The sequence below is a fragment of the Hesperophylax consimilis genome, chromosome 11 (genome assembly GCF_061612785.1).
Source record: "Hesperophylax consimilis isolate HC1 chromosome 11, BYU_Hcon_1.0, whole genome shotgun sequence".
Lineage (NCBI taxonomy): Eukaryota > Metazoa > Arthropoda > Insecta > Trichoptera > Limnephilidae > Hesperophylax > Hesperophylax consimilis.
This window is the reverse complement of record NC_142846.1, coordinates 37148241-37172342: the sequence shown is the minus strand read 5'-3', so window position 1 is coordinate 37172342 and position 24102 is coordinate 37148241. Positions and strand designations below refer to the sequence as shown.

The 24102-nt window shown below is 35.5% G+C and overlaps 2 protein-coding genes across 4 annotated transcripts in view; one reads left to right on the top strand and one right to left on the bottom strand.

Moving 5' to 3' along the window:
• Positions 1-8229, top strand: part of Hex-A (Hexokinase A) — a 75006-nt gene extending 66777 nt beyond the window's left edge. For all 3 annotated transcript variants that reach the window (XM_089637486.1, XM_089637487.1, XM_089637485.1), the window contains exons 2-9: positions 1421-1583; positions 1973-2154; positions 2368-2541; positions 2671-2770; positions 2995-3184; positions 4451-4656; positions 6322-6548; positions 6926-8229. In XM_089637486.1, the coding sequence (XP_089493612.1) occupies positions 1421-1583; positions 1973-2154; positions 2368-2541; positions 2671-2770; positions 2995-3184; positions 4451-4656; positions 6322-6548; positions 6926-7003 (1320 nt within the window). In that variant the 3' untranslated portion in view covers positions 7004-8229. The remainder of the gene's footprint in view (positions 1-1420; positions 1584-1972; positions 2155-2367; positions 2542-2670; positions 2771-2994; positions 3185-4450; positions 4657-6321; positions 6549-6925) is intronic.
• Positions 8230-10990: 2761 nt separating this feature from the next.
• Positions 10991-22048, bottom strand: Rab4 (RAS oncogene family member Rab4). The gene is made up of 4 exons (XM_089637484.1): positions 21890-22048; positions 21740-21820; positions 15883-16215; positions 10991-13705 (listed from the first exon to the last, which is right to left on the bottom strand). The coding sequence occupies exons 1-4, from the start codon at positions 21903-21905 to the stop codon at positions 13494-13496; spliced, it is 642 nt and encodes a 213-aa protein (XP_089493610.1). The 5' UTR covers positions 21906-22048; the 3' UTR covers positions 10991-13493.
• Positions 22049-24102: the final 2054 nt, after the last annotated feature.

Genomic DNA, 24102 nt, shown 5'->3' with positions numbered 1-24102 from the left:
TGACGTCACATTCTCAAGATTCACGGGGAGTGGGGAATAATACGCTTTTAATCACTTAGGGCAGGTCTACTAATATTCATATGTCTATGGATCTGTTCACCTTAAGAACTCGCCAAATAATGATTTTAGTTTGGTTTTACATAGGTTTTTCATGGTTTTATATTTACATGTTTATGAGCAATATTAAGTACAATTAGATACGGAATAAATAAAACTCGAATTATTTAGTTACATTTTTCAGATTTGACAACACACAATGAGTGGAAAAGTTTTGTTTTCCCTCCATACATCTACAATGGGGCAATTTTTCCCCTCAAAAATAATAAAGATGATTAATAATATAATGACTAAGCGATTGATCGATTGATAATAAATAGATTGCGTGGCCTTCAAGCTTATCATCAGGGCCACCATACGCAGGCCCTTGTCCTTAATTGACACACCAATACATGAACGTTTTAAATAGATATAAAATTGACTACGGAATCTAACGCGTGAAGTAAATTAACTTAAGATTGCGCAATCATTTGGAAATGTTAAAAATTTCGGATTGATTCGGATATAAAGTTAAAGCCTAATCATAGGACGGGTTGTTACGGAGAATTCGAAAAATTCGTCAATTTTCAAAGTTAATTTTCAAGTTCTGTGAAAGTTATGTTATTATTTTAGTTCTGTCAAGTAACTTGAATAGGACTTTCACAGAACTATCAAATGAACGTTGAAATTTGATGAATTGTTTAAATTCTATGAAACTCCTTTGCATTTAAACAAACAAACGAAAATTGAAATTCACAACTTAGCAAATGATATTTAGAAAGAAGTTAGTCAGAATTCTTGATAAATTAATTCCAATTTTGAAAATGACACAATTAAAATAATTTACTGTTCAAATATTATGCTATAGGTAGGTAGGTACTCTATCGCTTGTCTAAATCCTCCACACTATCAGTTCCAATTTTGAAAATGACACTAACATTGAGTTCATTGAACCAGGATTGTGCAGGACTGCGCAAGACTCACAGAAACCCGAAATCAGTATTTTTGATGACTTTTAACTTGTTTTCACTCCTCCATTCAAATATTGCCACCTAAAATAATGTTGATGTGTGATTGGTTTTAAATATCCATAAATAGAAAATTTAAGTGCCTACTTCTACTTAGCTTCTGTCTGGAATTTGTAGGTCAACACAACTATTTTAAGGTCTTACCCTCATCTTGAGATGATTGAGTGATGTTGATCTGTGAAAAATTGAAATATCAATTTTACTGCTGTTGAAAAAGAAAACGAGACTCAAGATATTGTTTTTTCCCCCCATTTTTCAATTGGTCAATAAGAAAAAATGATGCAGAAAATCGGTTCAAGTTGGGTAGGAACTACCACTAAATAACAAAAGTAATCTGTTTCTTTGTATTGTTTCAGATTCGAGAGCAATGCGAGGAGCTCATCCTAACGGACAAGCAGACTCGGGAGATTATGACCAGACTCCTGAAGGACATCAACGATGGCCTCGGGAAGAAAACTCACGACGACGCGGTCATCAAATGCTTCGTCACATATGTCCAGGACTTGCCCAATGGAAAAGGTGAGAAGAACACCCATTATAAAAATATTATAGATATAAATTCTATAATAATCAACTAATACGCCTAGATGCTTTCCCAGCCTGTTTAAAGTATATCTAGTAGGTTGAGTTTATTTTCAATATTTTGTGTGCTTACAATAAAAAAAGAGCTGATCGATGAATATATCAAAAGCAAAGTAATTACTGTAAAGATTTACTGCACTTTGAAAACCTATATGTAATATACTAAATGTTTTCAAGCAAATGGCAAGGGGTAGAAACTGATTAGCTTTCTCAGAAAAAATGAGTTTAGTGGTATAAAATATATTTATATAAATAGCACTCTTTTTAGGGTGAATTGCCTAATACAAAAAAAAAAAAAAAAAATTTGAATTTTTTGTTTGTTGTAGAAAGGGGAAAGTTTTTGGCGCTCGACTTAGGAGGGACTAATTTTAGGGTTCTTATAATAACCCTAGCAGAAAACCATTTCGATATGCAGTCCAAAATCTATGCCATCCCACAGAGCATCATGATAGGCTCGGGACAAGACCTTTTCGACCACATTGCCGAGTGCCTGGCCAACTTCATGAAGGTAAGAGAACTAATTAACAAAAATCTATATTATTTTCCCTATTGTCTATTTCTTAGTTCTCTTTATATCCCCTAGATGGCATCATAAAGATGTTTTGAAGTAAAATTTTAAACATTATCATCATATAGATTTTGTCTAAATGATTTAATGTTGCCATAAATAGAAAATCTAAGTGCCTACATATTCCCTAACAGAATTTGTGTTATATTTTAGGATAACGATGTTTACAAGGAGCGCCTCCCTCTTGGCTTTACATTCAGCTTCCCCTTGCGACAACTTGGCCTGACTAAAGGGTTACTGGAACGGTGGACAAAGGGATTCAAGTGCTCTGGAGTTGTTGGTGAAGACGTAGTTCAACTTCTGAAGGATGCCATAGCAAGGAGAGGCGTAAGTTTTATTTTAAAGCACTAAAACAACCCAGCTGTAATCGTTTAGCTTACTGATCTCATAAAGAACATCCGTGACTCACTCAAACATTGAATATCAAATTATTAAGTATTTTATCTTTGTTTCCAGGATGTCCAAATTGATGTATGCGCAATCCTGAATGACACTACTGGTACATTGATGTCTTGCGCTTGGAAAAATCACAACTGCCGGATAGGCCTCATTGTTGGTAAGTTATCTGATTTTATTTTCCTCTGCATAATAAAATACCTAATGCCTCTATAACGAATGCCTTCATGAGTTTTTTTATGTGAATGTTAACTAGAACCTCTTGATATGGAATGATGCTTTCAAATAGTGTAATTCTGTAATTTATTATTTACAAAAGCACTTTGCTTTCCGGATGACGTTTGTAATTTTACTGTTATATAACAATACTTAATAATTTTACAGGTACTGGCAGCAATGCCTGCTACGTAGAGAAGACAAAAAATACGGAGATGTTTGATGGAATTTCCACTAAAGATGATATCCTTATTAATACGGAATGGGGAGCATTTGGTGATAATGGAAATTTAGATTTTGTCCGGACTGAATATGATAGGGAGGTAGACACCTCTTCAATAAACCCCGGAAAACAAATGTAAGTTACCAGCCCACCCTTTTTGCCTATCAACATAAGAAAATGCTTTTAGGATCTCATGAATGTATCATACATTGCAAAACACAACTTGAATACGTTTCCAGACAAAACATTCAGTAGCATATGTCTTCAAAGGGTATGTTTGTGATAGCAATGTCTTTAGAAATCTTTTACCCTGCTTGGTGGGCTATTTTGACATTTGTCAATGTCAATTGTCGATTGTCTGTTGGCCGGCATGCGTCCATCAACATATTATTAATTACCAACCTCTGTAAAGTTAAGTTTTATGTTATTTTGGTGGTATTTAACCATTCTTTCGATAAGCTAGATGTCTATAGGACAAAATATATTTTCGATTTAGCAATATCTTTAAATAGTATAGAATAAATACGCTTTTTGCTTCTGTCTGTTTGTGCGCTTAGTTCTTCTAAACTACACCATGGATTTTGATAAGGTTTTCACTATCATTTAGAGAATTTCTCCCAGAAGGTTTATACATATAAAACATGCATATTATAATTGAGGAAAGTCAGTTTTGTACATAATCAAGTCGTAAAAAAATATATTCCTGCATTTACATCGTAAACGCTGGCTAAATCTTATAAGATACATCAAAATAATGTACAACGGAATTGCATAACTTAAAAAGACCTACAGAAAAGTAATAGATGGTACATGTCTATTTCCTAAGGATAAACCCCAGCAACCTTATTAAGTCCAAGTTTACTATTCAGTACTCGAACCTATGAATAGTGGCTATTTGATGTATCGGATAAGTTAGACGAGTTTTCTACCTATTGCAAATATTTATTTATTATAATGAATAATTATTAAGAGGATGATGAAATACTGTCTTATAATAATTATAGATTGTAACACATAGGGGTATTTCACCATCCTCTCGATAACTATCTACTGCAATAAATAAATATATTCACGCAAAAGGTAGAAAACTCGGCTAACTAATCCATAGGTTCGAGTACCAAATAGTAAACTCTGACTTTATAAATAAATGCATCGTAATACGAAAATTCTTTATCCTATGGATAGTGCATTAAACAGCTTATCTAGAGGATGATGAAATACCCCACAATGCGCTTGGGAGATTTTCATTTCATCTTCAGTATATCTATAATATTTGAGTTTGCCCGACTAAATAATATTTAATCATAAATTCGCCTTCCCATTCTCCATCTATTGAAATGATGGCATTAAAGAAAAAAGAAACACTGGGGTTTATTTTAATTGTAATGAATGTAATTCTAGCCAAGAGAAGATGATTTCCGGAATGTACATGGGAGAGCTGGTCAGGTTGGCCCTGGTGAAGTTCACAAAGGCTGGACTTCTGTTTGGAGGAACCGGCTCAGATCTCTTGTACCAGAAGGGAAACTTCTACACAAAGTATGTTTCGGAAATTGAGGCTGACAAAAAGGGGGACTACTCCAGCTGCCGGGATGTTTTGGATGAACTTGGTAAGAGCAAAAACCGCCTCTCTCTTAATATTGATATTCAAAGAAAAATGCCATTTTTTAATATAAATGATCGAATGTTTATTTCATTATAAAGAGGAAGGTATGCCGTTAATAGTGAAAAATAACATCAGTCAAATGACCACCACGACCACGCCTACAGGACCATATCCTTTTTATAAAATTTTCCATAACCAAATCGCAAAGTGGCTGCCTTATGTCCTCGATAGCCTCACGAAAATTCCATCTTCGCTGGGCTGTTGGCGTAAACCTTCTCTTTCACGTGGCCCCAAAGGAAGAAGTCGCAAGGTGTTAAATCACAAGATCTCGGTGGCCAATTGTGATCACCTCTTCGAGAGATAACACGGTCCGGAAACTTTTCCCGTAAAAGATCAATGGTTTCGTTGCTTGTGTGGCACATAGCGCCGTCTTGTTGAAAGTAAATGTTGTCCAGATCAATACCATCCAATTCCGGCCATAAAAAACATTAATTCCTTAATTAATATTCAAAATAACACCTCTTATTGGAAAACCCTGTATATATGTACTTCTATTTACCTCTTAAACGGTCTTTTCTAACAATCTTTGAAGTTTGTTATCCAAACGCAGTGTCCCTGAACCTACTGCAATAACATTTCCACATTATATCATGAAATTTGAAGTTTATGTTTTAATAGCACTGACTTTGAAGCAAAAAGACGACAATTAAACTAATCAGATAAAATCCACAATAAAAGAGCTTTAGATGTCTTTGGTACTGATACCGTTGCATGTTATCTTTAAAATATGTAATTTTCTTCATAAAATTATGCTTATTTAGGATGCATAAAGCAATTTAAAGTATAATTGTTTCACCACAAACTCAATGTTAAGTCTACTTTAAAGGCTTACAAAACTTGGCTCTTAGGTTAGGTTCACAACAAGTCACAAATAAGTTATAATACTCAAGACTTAGCTCTTAGGTGATCTGTCAATAAGTAAGGCTTTAGGAGAAGTGTTTAAAAAACCCTTTTAATAAGCCAACATTAGCGTTTGAAGTATGGGCCACAAACATCAGTTCATTGTCCACTGTGAGATACCACGGGCTTCAGTCAGTTACAAGCGCTCGCCGGCACATATCTCCAGCGATAACTTCAAAATGCCGACATGCACGCTGAGATATTGTACAATTCGTAAAAAAATTCTGGAAAAGAAAGGGAAAGCAATGGTATAACCTTTCGTCGGTAAACAGGGTTCTACCATAATCGCTACTTGTGTAAATTGGCTTTTTAATGTTAAAAAACTCAAGGAACGCTTGAAGTTGGCGGCAGACGGCCACCGGTAACTACTTTCGTGGAGCTAGTTCGCGGTTGGAAGTATTCAGGCAACATCGACAGCCGCCATACTCCCCTTCCTACTTCCCACACGGGAACAACATCTGATTTTGCAAGGAATATAGAGTCTATCTATATACCTCAATGTTTCAATGTGGCATAAAAAGACTTAATTAATTTGAGTTGAGAATTGAATAAGAAGATAGTGGTCTTTGTCAATAGGGAACCACCTAAGTATTGGGATTTTTTTTGGTTGATTTGATTGTTGATGACTTTGTGATTAATGAATCAATTGATTCTTAATTTATTGATTTTATTTCTTTCTCTACAACAGTATTTCTATTTTTATTTGCAGGTTTACCGCATGCAAACGACCAAGACTGCGCCAACGTGAGATACATCTGCGAATGCGTCTCCCGCCGCGCGGCTCACCTGGTGTCCGCTGGAATCGCCACCCTCATCAACAAGATGGGCGACCCCGTGGTGACGGTGGGCATCGACGGCTCCGTCTACCGCTTCCACCCTCACTTCCATGACCTCATGGTGGAGAAGATTTCACAGCTGGTCACCCCCGGTATCAAGGTGAGTCAGCAAAACTTGAATAAATAAATTCCACAATGCATCAACCGCATAATTATCAATACGATAGGAAGCCAGCAGTTCTCATCGAGATTTTACCAGGGTTTTTATCATATTCTCCCAATGAAAACAGAATAGTACAGTCCTGCCGCTGATACCTGTTTCGTACGTCGTTTATGAATTTTATATAAAATGGCAAAAATAATTATTGTTCGAATGATTGTAGAAAATAAATCCCCACAGCAGAATTACACAGGATTAGTTAAAAATAAAATAACGATATTTTCGGATGTCAATCTATCTTTTGCGTTATAATTGGTCTTTCCTTCATGATGTTTTTATAACCTAACCTAACCTAACATAATGCCATCTTGTTTCAGTTCGACTTGATGTTGTCGGAGGACGGAAGCGGTCGCGGAGCAGCCCTGGTGGCCGCAGTGGCGTGTAGACAGCAATAACCTCCTTCTCCCTAAATCAAGTTTAGCATCTTTCATAACATACCAATAGATAAGAATTGGATTAGAATATAATGTAGTAGGAATAGATATTTAATTCACTTTGGTGAAAAGCAAAAGTATTGGCCATGCAATAGATTTGTGTTCCATCTATTGCTATTACAATAATGGTTTATCTTTAAAAGAGGAAACAAATATAAGAGTTGAACGCTTTCATTATGTGTAAAATTAATGATAGACAGTTAATAACCTAACCTTTGATATTAAATGATACTTGTTTTACTTAACGGACACGATCTTAATTATGTAGCGTAGGATTTGGGTTCCTTGATAGACTGCATTTTAGTGTGATCTCTATGCGAGAATAGAGTATACAAAAGAGTAGGTTATTGAATAATTATTTAATACTTTTTTTAATAAAACTGTTATAAGTTTTTTGTTGATAAGGTATTTTACTTAATCTTTATTTTTCCTTAAGTGTGGTATTTATGAAGTGTAAATATATAATTATGTACTTTGGTCACTATTGTTTGATGAAATAATGTGAAAGATATTTTTGAATTCCATATGTTGTACATTGGAAGCATATTAAATTATAAATTTATAATATTTTACATCCTGTAGGCAATTAATTGATAACTTTTATTGTAAATATTTATTTCACAGCCTGGTGCTGTTACGAAGGTATTATTTTGTCAAGTTATATCTCCATCTTAGTGAATTAAGAAATAAGTTGATATACTTGGAAATAAACAGTCAGATTTGGGAACATCAGTTCAAGGGGCCCATATTAATGTAGTGTACATATTAAATTAGGGACTCTACTCATTCAATTCCACCAACCATTAATACTTCAACCGTACTTCAAATCTAACATCTAACCACAATGTGTTCTTTAGCAATGCAGACACTTTAACGGCGGAACTTTCACTGGTGATTGAAGGAGTTTAACTATTGTGAGATGCTGTTTAAATGTTGTTCGTTCAATTGAACTAAATAAGTACTTTGTAATTCAATTTCAGGTTATATTGACATTACACAATTTTATAATAATATACATACATTTATATGACTCATTTTTCTATTCACTGATGGTTAACGATATAAACACCCTAGAGATATTTTAAGCTTTGAAATTGTATTTCTCCTTTTTGAAAGAAGTTTAATGGCAAAGTTTTAGATTATATTTATGTAAAACTATCACAATAAAAGTTTTAGCAGAAAATAAAGACATATGTTAGTATACCTGATTTTTATTCCCTAGTCCTCTGAAAATATCAATATTGTTCCTGGAGTGCTGCATATCCCACCATACTGTTTTATTGTATGTCCCCCATTTCACATTATAAAACACAGCACACTAGACACCCACATCCTGATCATGAAAGGTTTCAGAAAATTTAAGAAGACTGATCATGATAAATGTATTATTACATTGATTTGATTACTTTAAAGTAATGTGAAACCACAGGGTACTACTATAGAGCCCTTGAGGTAGGTTTACCATGTTTGGCATTAATAATAATAATATTTGGATGATTTGTATGGGGCCGTTTTTGTACAAAATCACCTCAAGGACGCTGTACAAATATATAATATGTACATTTATATAATGATCCATGTTATTACTAACTATATATAGAGATAATATACAGTAACATACTTCCCTGGTAGGTCACGTAAGATTACCACTTCATTATCATTAACTATTGCATTTGGCACTGACCCAAGATTTCAACCAACATTATTATGGCAGACGACGGGTCTTCTTTGCTAATGAAAAGAAATGGAGCCACATTTTGAAATTAGCCTTTCAAGTACAGAAAAAAATAATTTGATATAATAATTCACACTAAATAGATGACTTGGTTGGTTGGGAAAGAGAATCAGAGGTTCACGGATAAGTTGGACTGATAATTTGAAGAGAACTGAAGGCTTCAAATGGGTAAGAGCTGCTCAAGTGCAAGAGAGGATAGGCAATTCTGGATGCTCGTAAAGAAGAAATAGGTGACTGAAGATTCAATATGTACTACCAAGATCCCCAGTGAGGTATTGTAGCAATGATGACAAAATAATATGCACAAGACAAATAATTTTTCATGAATAATTTAATCATAAAAATTAGTAAACACATGATTAACAGTAATTTAAAATATAAAAATACATATTTTCGTTTTAACATCCATTAAAAACATTTTTTAGGTTGTTCAATAATTCACCCAGCAATAACTTATTAGAGAGGTCAAAAGTTATAGCATTAATAGGATAGTGTAATAATATATATTATTTATCTGTATTAGAATTTGAGTCAGCTATGAAATTTTCCAGTTGCTAAAAAAATTGAGCAATCTATTCCTTAAATCTATATGCCTAATGAAAAGGTGGGTGAATTTCAATAATTTAATATGAAACATATATTTTTTTTAATGATAAACTTGGTTCTATGCATAGAACAAAGGATAACTAATTATTATAAGCAATAATTAGTCGCCTCATATATCAATACAAATTGAAAATATCTTTTTTCATTTATTTTTACTTGGGAGATATTTTCAATTAGTATTGATATTTCATGCGACTAATTATTGCTTGTAATAATTTGAAAAACATATGTTTTGGAAATTGAGGGATTACACATTGAAAATTTATATTCACTCCAATTGTAAGATAAATCTTCTATACTTTGGTGAATCTGAAAGCACACATGAAAGTACTCAAAGGTGAAAGATAAAATAATAATTTCAATGCATTAATAATTACCACACTTTCGCGAAATCATATTTTAACATCATCTTATAGAGGAAAAGGAAAATAAAAATTAAATAAGAAAAACTGTAGCATCAGTCCGCTGAGCAGCACTTCCATTGAACAATAGAGGAAATGGCAAAAACAATACACAAGCAGTTAAAAATACATAATATGTTGAAAAAGGACAACAACCTTATTTGGCAAGGATGTTATTAAAATAAGGAAAATAAATACCAAGAATGTGTTACATTGAATGGATTAAACTTCTTAAATTAAAAACATGTTGGCTGGCCAATTTTTCCAAATAAACAGGAGAATAATGAAGATGTACACATTAGTAATGCTACTGACATATTTTATCTATTAAAAAGAAAAGAATTTAATTTATTCTAACAAATTAAGTCGAGTTGTTTCACTGCTTTTTAGTCTGTCGAAATAAACCATGTTGAAAATTATTTACACAACAGAACGAATTGCAAAACAGTATTCATAACAATGAATAGGTTATTGGCTTTTGAAGTAACAATTATTTTTTTAATACGCAATTCATTTCAAACAAAGATTATACATGATAAAAATATAATCTGTAAATGTAGAGAAGAACCTAATATTATCTTGGTGGGTCCAATCTTTGATATAATTTATATTATGATACATACTATTAAACATTTTTAACTATCAATTGTCATATAACAGATTTTAGGCGCAAAGATCCTACAGTTGCCAACTTGAGTAGCGGGAATTATCAGGTTAGTTGCTGGGTCAAACGTAACGCGCAAAAGATCCGCTACAGTTCCCCCCACCCCCGGCGACCGAGCTCCTCGTTCCTCCTTCTTACGCGCCGACCTCTGACCTAGCTGGACGTGTGTTCGTTTCGGCGCCCGCGTTCCAATTCGCACCGCTCGGTCGAGAAGCCAAATGTACGACAATGTCGCGCTTTGAACATCGACAGGCTGGCACCGTTTGTTTGAAACACGGCGCACCGTCCTGCAATCAACAGGATACCCCGACAACACCATGCTGTGAGTCTCTTACATTTCCTATTACCCTTGAATGTGTCCGCTAATAACCTAAATTCGTCCACGCTGCCTGTCGGTCTAGAGAGAGCTGTTAATTATTTCCCAGAGAGAGATTAGGGAACCCTTTGATGATAATTCTAGTTAGGATGTAACAACCTGTATTCTATTGTCATTCACCCATGTAATGTCCATTTTGCCGCTCAAATACAATGTTGATTTATAAAAACCTAACCTCTTTCATTTGGGGATAGCGGTTGTATGGGAGTGTTTTGTGTAGACGGTGGGATATGGATTCTTGAGCCTCGCGCTGACCCCGAACCCTGACTATGAGAGAGACGTCTCATGCCCCCGCATCTGAGCTGGCCGAGGGAAAGTCAGGGCCCCCCCAGGTCCGACGCGCGACACAATTTAAAATAAAAATGTCAATGACTTTTGCGTCTTGTACCACAACAACAAAAATATCCATTCCAGTCTGGATAGTTATTTTATAATGCATTTTAGTTTAAACAGTTATTATTTTATCATAATTAATGTCGATTTTATATAAGTTTTACGAATTAAACAAGGATCCATACATTCCAATGTGTTGGGGATTATGTGATAAACCATTATCAATAAATCATTGATGATAAAGTCTACAAAATAATGATTCAATATTTGGAAATATTGCACATCCTAAATAATAAAGTCAAATCAAGTAGTGAATAATAATAATAATAACTTAGTTACACCTAACCGAGTTTATGGCTGATAAACCATAAATGTTGTAGAATTTGAGTTTGAGAATTAACAAAATGAAAACACTTCCATAAGCATGTTATTTTATATTTAAAAAGAAACTACAATCCTTACGATTCATAGAACTGTATATATTTTCACCATGGGCAGCTTATGACTTTTTAGGGTTAGTTAGTCTAACATGTGTTGAAATAAAGTCAGTTTTTTTTTTTTTTTTTTTTTTACAGTATTACCGCACAAGAGTACCAACTGCTCCCGTCTGGAGCCAGTGAGACTATGGCATCCCCAATTGGGGTATGATGTGAGGCTGAGGGTATTGGGGAGGGGAGGGAGATGGGGAAGAGGAAGGTGGGGAAGTACCTGGCTATTCAGATCTGGTCACCAAACACGGCTAAAGCCATTTCAAGCAACGTTTCAATTCTGAATGGTGGTCTTACACCAGGGCGATACTGAGAGTATCTTCCACTCTGGAACGTGCCGCAAATATACTATATATTATTTTAAATTAATTAATTGTGAAATAACACAAATTAATCAAATAAAATTTATTTGCGCACGCCGGGTTCGAACCCGCGACCTTCGGATCTGTAGTCAAAAGCGTATACCACTAGACCACGCCGGCCGTCAAAGTTACCTGCTGTGAGTATATAACTCGATCCGCCCAACTACTAGTTGAGCATCCTACCTATCGAACTATCAACCACCATTTTGAATATGCAGTAAATTAAATTTTTTAGAACCCAGAACAATATTGCAATTTTTTTAAATACATGACAATTTTGATATATCTTCTCGATTTTAAATTTTTTTATGTGACACCTCACAAGAGCTGTACAGTGTAAAGGCATAGGAACTATGTCTCCACCAGGTTGGGCAGCGTTGTGAGGTGGGTTAAGGTAGGGCCATAGGAAGGGATTTATTAATGAGGGTCTTGAAGAGGCTTAGATTATATGAAGGAGGAAAGACAGATGCCAGTAGCTCATTCCACATACGAGCTGTATAACACAAAAACGAGTCGAAGAAGCGGCCCATTCTCATGAAGCCAACATCAACTGCGAACAGGTATTCCGCTTGTATATGTTGAGTTTGACGCACGCGCACCGGGGATCAATGCTGCTAGCTCTTAGGAGCAGGCTCCATTAAAATACCTATATAACAGACTCAGCATGCCCATTTTGCATCTGTGCATTATATTTTTTTGTGGTGTATCTATCTGGCAAAACATAAAACTCAAATTGTAAGCAAGAATTGCCCAATCTGAACATATAAAAATGTCATCGCATAGAGGTGAAAACGTCAAATTCATCTGTCTTTGAAACGCCGATGAAGTATTCACAGTACTCAAGTTTAGTTAACACTATTAACTTACTATTTGACTGAAATAAAATAGAATGGAGTATTGCAATGGATTGGAGTAATGCACAATAGTAATAATGTTAAAGACAGGTATATCATTGAAAATGGTTTATCACAAAACGCACTAATTATTTCACAGCCAATTTTTCCACTCCATTCATCGCACCGATTTTCATTTCTCATACTCAACCAGGAGTTTTATAATATATGTAATAATAATATTATCAGGTAATTTCCTGTTACATGATGTACAGGGTGTCCGGGGGTTGCGGGGTGCGCAAACTTCGGGAGGTGATTCTACATGATAGTACAAGTAAAAAGGTCAAATAACTTTTTTCGAAATTTCTTCGTTTTAAAAAGTTATTTACCTTTTTTACTTATACCATCGTGAAAATCACCTCCCGAAGTTTGTGACCTTGTCCCCGGACAACCTGTATATAGACACATTGTTTAAAATAAAATAAAAAGAGAACATTCTTGCACTAAATAAAAATATTTCAAATAGTCACATTTAACAGTGAAACTATTTAGGTTAGATTTCTACAGTATTTTATTTTATTTTAATATAAATGACGTGTCCATTTTACAGGAAAGAACCTAATATTATTATTAAAATTAGTAGTTTGTCCATCTTATGTACGACAGAAGCATTCGGGCTGATTTCTTGCTGGTGGTTTATTTGCGGTCAACTTCTGGGAAGCGGCTCCGTACTGAATTCCAGATCCTATCCTTTCTGGGTCCAATTCTCCCGTCTCAATTTTGGCAAGGATCGATTTGGAACATTTGAGAAAAGCTTCCTCTACATTTTCGCCGGTTTTAGCACTGGTCTCCAGGAACATCAATTCTGAAAGAACATTCAAACATAGATGTATTATAATGATGAGTGTTGACACAACTATGCATCTCACATTAACATATGTTCCTGCATTACCTCCACCGCATTCCCTTACCCAATTACTTGTCCACTTTCTGATAGTTTGGATTACCTACCTGAATGACAATTGTAACATTTTATTGATATACACGTTAAGTGACCCTTAAAATGTATTTAATATCGAGTCTGCTAAGAGAACCAGAATGTTTACGTATGCTCTCACAAGACATGTTTCAAAGGACCAGGGGTAAGTCAGTTCTAAATGTTAACCAGCTTCCCAAGTAGTTGTGTCAATTTGAAAGGTTAAGAAAATATTGATTATAGTCCACAAAAATTAATTCGCATGCAATGTGTGACTACATTGTGACAAGTGAAAAAGTGGCTCCACTTTGATGGAGATTGGTACATCCACCTACTATGCAAACGCAACCTTAGCGTTTAACGTATGCCTGTATCGAAGTACCCAAATTGTTACTGTAAAAATATCTTCACTAAAAAGTTAGCAAAAGCCAACGGAGTAACTATCTCGAGGTGTGTTTTCACATCATTAAAAATACTTTTTTTTAACATTTACTCCACACACAATGCCGAGAGGAAAATAATTTCAATTTTAGGGACATGATCTTCGGGGATGCTGCGTGGGGTCTTTTTAAGAAAAGGAAGGAGAGAACCTTGGGCATGAAGAGGCCCAAATTGTGGAGGCCAGCAAACCATTCCACAGTCGAGCTGTTGAACTTAAAAGCGAGATGTAGAAACGACCCGTTCACATGTGACATATATTTCAACTGTGTTTGATGTATTTCCCAAATGCAACGGTGTCGAAGGAATCAATGATACTAGTTCCTCAGAGCAGCTTCCATTGAAGTACTGGTAGAACAAAGACAACATTCCCACACGATGCGCGTGCTTTAAAGGTTGCAATCCATTGAAGATCGGAGAATCCATCAAAAGGACATTGGATTTCAGTATAGATTCAAGGGTTTTTTCAGGTATTTTGGGGTGCCGGACGAGAGTTGGCTGTCAAATTCAACCGAGGGGCACACTTGCGATTTGCACAGTGTTACGCCCTGTACTGCTAATTAAGAAAGAATATTAATTTTTGCCTACAATTTTAAGATTGCAAACACAACTGTGACATTATTTTGAACGCACGGTTCAGTTAATGGCAGGTTAGGCATGGTCCGTCAGTGGCGTATCGTACTACTGGTAAATACGAGAGTCCGCACCACATATCTTCCCCAAACAAAATGTAAAATAATTTCAAGTCTGACTCCTCTAGTGTATTATACCTCTATGATTAAAATATACAATGAGATAATGAGTCAAAGAGTAAACAGTGAGGAAGTATGGTAAATAATACCAACACTGTGTAAATATTAACACAACACAATATGAGTAATCTTTGATTAGCCATTTCCTTAATAAATAAAAAAAAAACTAAAGGAAGAAACTTTTATAGCATGTATTAGCTGCTTATTTATTACGAAGCTTGAAACACAAGAAACCCAATTGGTTTTAAACCAGATAAAATATGTAATACATTATAATAAAAAAGGCAGGCCATAAATTTAATTGTTCGGATCGAATAACTACTGCCAGGGTCAACACCAAGATCAGCTATGTATTTCACATGGCTGTGCGGACGTGCTGGACCAGCACACGAGGACGCGAGGTATGGCCCTGCTAAATGATATCTCTGGTCTCTGAACATCGGCAATGATGTTCAACATCGGCAATGGAGGTTGCAAGAGTCACATTAGACAACTTTAAAATATAGTTTTCCAATTTAAATGATATTTACACATAAATCGTTATATTTTTATTAGGCATATAAATTATTTTCGATTTTTAAGATTCGAATAGCCAGGAACATCCCCACCCTACTTTTTCCCATCACCCTCCCTTCAGCCTTACAACATACCTCAATTAGGGATTCCAAGTCCCGATGGGCGCTTTAATAACTCCCACGCCAAAAACACAGCGACAGCAATGACAGCAGCGCATTGACAGCAACGGCGCAGCGACGGCAAAATACATCTCTCATTTTCAACAGCATTATGATAAAGAATGTACTCTTTTTGTGCCGTCACCATGCCGTTGTCGTTGGTGCTTGAGTGCTGCATTCACATTGAAAAAAAGGTATTTACCATTTTCCTGTGCAAATTGCGTCGCCTCCATGAAGGTAACCTCTCTGTCCTTATCCAAGTCTTTCTTGTTTCCGACCAGCAGTATGACGATGTTGGGGCTGGCCAGGGTGCGTGCATCTCGCAGCCAGTTGGACAGGGCGTTGAAAGAGTCTCGCGAGGCGATGTCGTAGACCAGCAGCGCCCCGGCAGCCCCGCGGTAGTAGGACCTAGTTACCGAGCGGAAACGCTCCTGGCCGGCTGTGTCCCAGATTTGGAGCTTGGTGCACTTGCCGCCGATGTTGATTATCTTGGAGCCAAACTCAACGCCCACCGTGTGGCATCGGTCTTCTTTGACTGGAATATAAAGGATAGATTTTATATTTCGTGTTGTTACATCATTTAATCAGAGGTGGCTCCAGGAGTCCAGAAGTAAATACAGTCATTTCTGTGTTTACACAGCCTTCTTTTTGATTGACAGCCAACGAATTTGAAATAAAACGGCCAACAAAGCCTAATAGTACCTGTTCTTAGCAGAATCCTAGATTTTTCCCACCGCAGTGCCTACACTACCGAATAATAGTGTAGGAAATAAACAATAATGTGCTTTATTTTTTGAGATTTGAGATGGAGTGATTTTCATATTACAAAACCTAGGTACAGGATAATGGGAGATGGTTCTCTAATGAAAATCAATAATAATAATAATAATAATAAGATGTAATTTTGCACACTTGATGCAAAAAATAATAGGAAAATTACTGTCTATACCTAATTAAAAATCTCTGCGTAAGGCCCTTCAGGAACTCACGTTTTCAAGAGTAATATTTTGGTTTTATATCATTTTAAATAACTTTTTATTATTCTTACTATGTTGTCTTATTAGAGGTACAGTCGAAAGAAAGAAATCCCTCATTGGCTTCATTTTGGCTATACTACACAAGTACAAAATATAAACTTTTGATTTCCTGAACATAAATAATGTATATTGGATTTCCAAAATTTTGATGTTTTTTAAACCTGCTTTATAGGTGCATACCACAGACATAGGAATTAATAGACGAGAAAATAATGGCGAGGGGTAAAATCAACTGTTGAAGAACGAAGGGGGTGAAGCTGACTGTGATTCGTCAATAAATCAATCTGATAGTAAAAAGGCATCTCGCATTATAATATCACCATTTACTTCTTAAAAGTAAAATCTGCTTTTGAATGAATAGACATTTTTACATGGGAGCGCAAATTACTCGCCACGTTATGAACTAATTTGCGAAGTGCAAATTCGGCAAAGTAAATTTCTTCTGTTTGCAGAGTCGTAGTTAGTTTCAGAGTATTTAGTTAAGACACTTTTACAAATGTTTCATAATTTACTTCCCAGTAAACAACGATGAGCACACTTGAGAATCGCTACATTGTGATGTGATAGTATATGTTTCTAAAACTGATCCATATAATACGGTGTGAATAAGCTTAAAATAGAGTAAAATAATGCTTACTTATGGAATGTAATACGACAATTGGGTTTATTCTCTTTTTCACATCTATTTTTACAAGTTTTCATATCACAAGTCAACATTTTGCCGTGTTATTTCGTAAAATGAACCGATGATGCCTCGACCATAGTTCGCACAAGAATGATGACGTCACGTTTTCAAATTTCACTTGAGGCCATACGCGAGCCCAGCCGGCTCCAATGGAACCGGTATGGGGAGTGGGGATAATACGCTTTTAATCACTTAGGGCAGGTCTACTAATATTCATATGTCTATGGTGCATACCCATTTTGGCGGTACAAAGAATTATAATACAACTCTTACTGCAAAAAGGTTTGAGCAACTACAACAGTTTTCGACTCGAGTTTATGTACAGGGTCTTTCAGGACTTACCCGACAGACTTTAACCAGCGATACCCCGGTTATTATTACCCGATATTATTTATTTAAATATAAAATATTCTTTCACATATCGCCACTGATGAAAACCAAAGGTAAATATAATATTTAAATAACCGCCGCACTTTAGGCACAGGTAATGAAAATTACAATTTGTTTCAACAATTACAAGAAACAACTATTTACATGCACAAAATAGGTTATTGAGTTTTTAGTTTTGGTTATTTAAGTAATTTGTCTGTATTTAGATTGTAAAGAAAATTTTGCATACATTAATCAATACTAAAAAAATCCAAAATAGCGGCAAAGTGATCGTTTTATAAGGGAAATTTGATTGAATAAAAATGACTGACATAAATATTTTCTTCTTATAGTAATGAAGTTGAAACAAAGTGTAATTTACATAATCTGTGCTTTTTAAAAGCGCGGCGGTTAGGTAAATATTTACCAAACGAAATGCGGTAATTATTCGGGATCCCTGCGGATAATACGAAATATTTTTAAATAAAACCTTTTGATTTACCTTAATTACTATAAAAGGAAACTGACAGCATTTGCAAATTTTTTTAATTTTAGGATTTTAATTTTTAATCATGTAAAATGAACATTTGCTTCCTTTGTGTGGGATGACAGCCAGAATTATTTCTGTTCATGACATTTTCTTATGTTGGTATTCCTGATACCATATGAGCGGCTAGAATTTTTTCCATTTACTCTATGCAAATACTAGGTAGGTACGATTTTGGCGGAACTCGAAAAATAAAATAATGGTATTTAGGCATATTAATAAAGAAATATTTAAAAAAAAAGGTTAGTTTATTTTAGGTTAGGTAGGGTTATTGTAGGTTAAGTTATAATATGTTAGGTTATTATAGGTTGGGTTAGGTTAGGTTGTTATTGGTTAGGTTAGGTTAGGTTGGGTTATTATAAGTTTTGTTAGGTTATTAGGTTAGGTTAGGTTATGTTAGGTTAGATTAGGTTAGTTTATCAATTAATTTACTGGACAATTTTTGTAGCGCCACTTTTGTGAGATTTCACCTCAGGGACGCTGTAGGTTATTATAGGTTAGGTTAGGTTAGGTTAGTTTATCAATTTTTGAGGATCACGAAATGAAAGGCGTGTCGTGAAGGTCACTGTGTTTATTGAGTCAGTTGCCGAGACGAGGAAATGACGTAGGACAGATGTTGAATACTCCGGTTGCTGCGATGGTGTGGTGGTCAAGCGCGGGTCAGTGAGTCGACGCCGGGCGCTGGTGACCGGGACTCGATGACTGTCAGGCACTGGCGATTCAATACTCCAGTGCTGACAGAAGGCCGAAGGTGCGGTGTAGGCGGTTGAGCGGGAGCGGCGTAGACCAGTGAGGATGCTGCGTGTCCTCGTGATGGTCATAGTGGCTTGGAAGAAGCGCTGGTCAGAGACGCTGGAACCAGGGCGCTTGTAATCCGAGTAGCGCTTGCCAGGGACGGCGATCTGGACAAGGCACTATGATGATGTCCCGATAGAGTCCATGATGGTACGGGCGAAACCGGGAATATTGTCCTTTGCGCTAGTAAGAGGAGCACGAATTATCACTCGTTGATTCTTGTTAAATGACGGCGGACTGATGACTGACTGACTGGCTGCGTCGGGCTTATTTATACTGTTCGGCCTGTGGCAACAGCTGGTAGTTAAATGGCAACTAAATCGAGGCCACTCGCTCGGTCTGGCCCTTTTCCGAAGTGTCGGCGGCGCGGCAATTATGCCTAGGCGGTAGACTCGAACCTTCTGGCGAGTTCTCGTAATGTGAAAGACGGACTTGCGATATTATTGTCGTCGATAGACAAGTAGGTGCTTGTAGTACGTAGGTTGCTCTGTTTTGATTTCGACTGCGAGTACGTACCTAAGTAGCGTCGAGCTGCTTATTATTAATGAATTAATCTGGATTCTTCTGCTCCAAATTAATTTACTGGACAATTTGTATAGTGCCACTTTTGTGAGATTTCACCTCAGGGACGCTGTAGGTTATTATAGGTTAGGTTAGGTTAGGTTATATAAAATAATAATAATAACTAAATAAATAATTTATGCTTTTTAAGTAGGCACTATTTTGCCGGAATATTAATTTACATTATATTTTTTTAAATTTACGTTATTCAATTGTCTCTAGCCGTTCGTTGTTCCGTTTGCAAATTAAATAAATAAATAATAAATAATTGTTTATTCCAGAATGTGGGGAGGTTAGTGCAATCCCACACAATCCATAAATTAATCGTCCAAATAATTAACTTATTGGCGGGACGTGCGAAAAATATTGTTGTCATGTAATTGTTGTTTTTTTTAAGTTTATTGGTTTAAAGTTATTAGGAGGTTTTATTAGAATGGTTGAGGAGTCAAAACGTAATCCGGCAGGAAATAAAAAGTGAAAATGTATGTAGTTTTGCCAACCTTTATATAAATGTCGAAAAACTGAAATAGTGAGTGCCGGTCACAAATCAGGATACCAATACGACTCTCAAGTAATTCTGATTAAAATTTTGTTTATATTCATAGACATATGAATATTAGTAGACCTGCCCTAAATGATTAAAAGCGTATTATTCCCCACTCCCCATACCGGTTCCATTGGAGCCGGCTGGGCTCGCGTATGGCTTCCCGTGAATCTTGAGAATGTGACGTCATCATTCTTGTTCGAACTAGCGTCGACCTATGGTCGAGGCATTTTATGAAATAACACGGCAAAATAGTGGCTTGTGCTATGAAAACTTGTAAAAATAGATGTGAAAAAGAGAATAAACCCAATTGTCGTTTTACATTCCATATGTAAGCATCATTTTAAGCTTATTCACATCGTATAATATGAATCAGTTGTAGAAACATATACTATCACATCGAGATACATCTGGTCGAATGTAGCGATTCTCAAGTGTGCGCATCGTTGTTACTGGGAAGTAAATTATGAACACTTATAAAAGTGTCTTAACTAAGTACGTAAACAAAATATTCGACTCTGAAAATAGAAGAATTTTTTTTTTGCCGAATTTGGACTTCGCAAATTTGTTCATAACGTGGCGAGTAATTTGCGCTCCCATGTAAAAATGTCTATTCATTCAAAAGCAGATTTTACTTTTAAGAACTAAATGGTGATATTATAATGCGAGATGCCTATATACTGTCAGATTGATTTATTGACGAATCACAGTCAGCTTTACCCCCTTCGTTCTTCAACAGTTGATTTTACCCCTCACCTTTAATTTCTAGTCTATATATTCATATGTCTGTGTTTATATTATATTATTAATTATTTCAGATTTTCCTTTCAATTGTGTTATTTATACTGGCTGGTAGAGTAAAACATCTGTCATGTCGCTAATATTGTAAACAAAATTACACGCCATTGTTTTTCTTATCCGCATGAAGTCGGCTACTTATGTAGAATCAGTAATACCAATTGACAGAAATTATTTGAAATGGCTGTCATCCTATACAACGAAAGTGAATTTTCATTTTACGTAATTAAAAATTAAATGCTAAAATTAAAAATTTCCCAAATGCAGTCAGTTTTCTTTTATTGTAATTAAGGTGAATCAAAAGATTTTATTAAAAAAATATTTCGTATTAGCTGTGGCCAGCGATCCCGAATATTTACCAGAAATGCCAGCACGCTTGTACCACATGATATACGCACCGTCTGGTTCCCACAGCATTGGACAGAGTAGAAATAAATTGATAGAATAGTAGAAGAAATATAATAATCAACGAAAAATAAACTGAATGGAGAATGCTCGCAGAATTTAAACAATTCACTTGATAAACTTTCAAAAGGTCATCATTCATTCGAATACATATTACGTCGGCGTGTGAGTTTATAAAAAGAGCATTAAAATTTAGTTAGTTAAATTTGCTCAATTGTTTTTAATGGGCACATCAGATCATGATTATATTTTACCTGTCAGGTGAACAGAAATACATGTGTGGCAAAAAGTAATGAAATAGTATTGTTTAATACTTACATTTGTTTCCGATGAAGTTATTCAACAACGACGATTTCCCCGACGCAGCACTTCCGATAATGAGAAATTTGAACAGGTATTCTGCAAAAAAATAATCGTTTTACACCACGTATAATGAAAATATACTAACGAATAGGTAAATTATATTACCATATGATTCAGACATTATTGACGGCGACGTTATCAGATCGAAGCATCAACAAATTTAAACGTAAAACATGAATAACAATGACAAGTTTGCGAATTTGACATTTGGAAAAATATGTCGAAACGTCAAGATTCAGTTGTGTTGCCAGAAAGAAAAAAATGTTCCAAGCAAAAAAGCGATAGTGACTAAATGCCACCTATTCAAGTTAGGTCCATGGATAATAAACCACTCACAGTGACCCATAAATGAACCACTCACAGTGGCCACTCAACCATTCAAATGGAGACATGGACCTAAAAAGCCCTGGACAGGCAGGCATTAAAACCAAATCCAGGGTGAAGGGAAATTGCCTGGCAGAAAATTGTATGGCTAACTTTTGAACTGATTTGTATGCAAAGTGGTGCATAATGATTTTTTTCCATATTTACTTTAGTGCATCATTTGATTAAGAATAAATTAAATACTTTGTTTACACCGCTTCTTCTCAATAATAAACTACATATTTCGAAGGCAATAGTTTCTTCGTCGGAATAATTAGCGTGCGTGTTTCAAGGTCATAAATAAACCACCCACAAGGCAGTACTGCCTCTTATTGAACACTTAAAAGGAAATACGCCTCCGTCCAGAGCTTTTTAAGTCCATGATGATTCAAGAGACCAAAAACAATGACAAAATTCATGTGAGCAAAAATATTGTTTTTCTTTGACAAAATTTGAAAAATACATGCAATAATTACATTTTACCTAAACCCGACATAGTTCTTTCAGATAGGAATTTTATTTAATGTAAATCTACGGAAAGCATGTCGATTTGTAATTTATGCCCTTTAGTCTATAATAAAAAAATGCGATTATGACCAAAGAAATGCCTTTGGTGAAGAAATTTTAGAATAAGTGGTGGAGATTATGCTGTAGTTATCTTATTGTTTTGATGAAATTAAAAATATTTAAAGAGTTTTTGTCATTTTTCTATTCAAGTTTTTGTAGAAAAAATGTCAAAATTCGAGTTTCGTAGAAAAGCACAGTCATATTTGAAAATTTTCTTCGTTGTTCTTTTTGTTTCATTAATTCGAATTAATTATTATTCAAATTTCTTGTTCCTTTCATAAATAAATTAAAACTTCGAGTCTCTTTATATTATTTCGAGACTCTTTTTCGTCTCCTCGGGTTAACAAGTTCCCATCTTTCAAAGCTTTAAAGAACGATATTTTAGATCTCATTTTCTCAGGACAGCGCTTTGTCAGATAGAACCTTGTTGCCTGAGGAAATGTTTTGACTTGTTCTATCATACTCTACTTCTAAATAGGTACTCAAAAAATCATTAGCCAATATAACTGCATTAAAAACACAAAAATAAAATAACAATAGTTAATTATTCACGACTTCACTTATTCACACATAAAAATCAGTTCAAGAGTATTCATAAAAGATGTCTTCCAGGCAATTTCCTCTCACTTGGTTTGGCTACAATGCCATTCATACCAAATCGCACTACTCTGTCCATAATAGGCTTTTAGGTCCATGCCGTAGGACCGTATTATTTGTGGTTAAGTTGGGACAAACAAGCCCGAATATATCGATCTAGTGAGTGTTATATCTATGCTCTGTCCCCAGCTACTGCCCCCGCTGAACACCGAGCATTTATGCCCGAGCGATTAAAAAATATTTCGATCATCACTACTAGTCATAAATAATGGTGGAAACACACTATTAAAACCCGACGCGACCCGATGAAACGCGATGCGTGTTGAGTCGAATCAAATGTATTGTTTTCTTATGACCAGAATCACACTATGAACATCCGACGTAACGCCATGCGCGCACACGCCACCCGATCTAGACGTGCCAGGTCGGCGTGTTGCCCATGGTAGGGGTAAACACGCCACCCGACGCGGCCTGCGCAGTATGTTTCTAGCAGCGTTGCCGATTTGTGGGTAATTCCCCAAACTGCGGGGAATTTTTCAGCTTTTTCAAGAATTGGGTATTTTGCGGGGAATAACTTTTTGCGGGGAAAATGCGGGGATTCTGGGCATTTCTTGATTATCCATTAATATTACATTAAGTACATTCGGTGAAAGATTTTGTAGTTTTCTTTTATGGCAGCACTATAGCATTTATTTTTAAATTATAATGTCTTGGGATTCCTGAAGTTCGGGACCCAAACTTGAAGACATATGAATTTTTTTAGTCATAACTTCTATGGTGGAAGGATTATT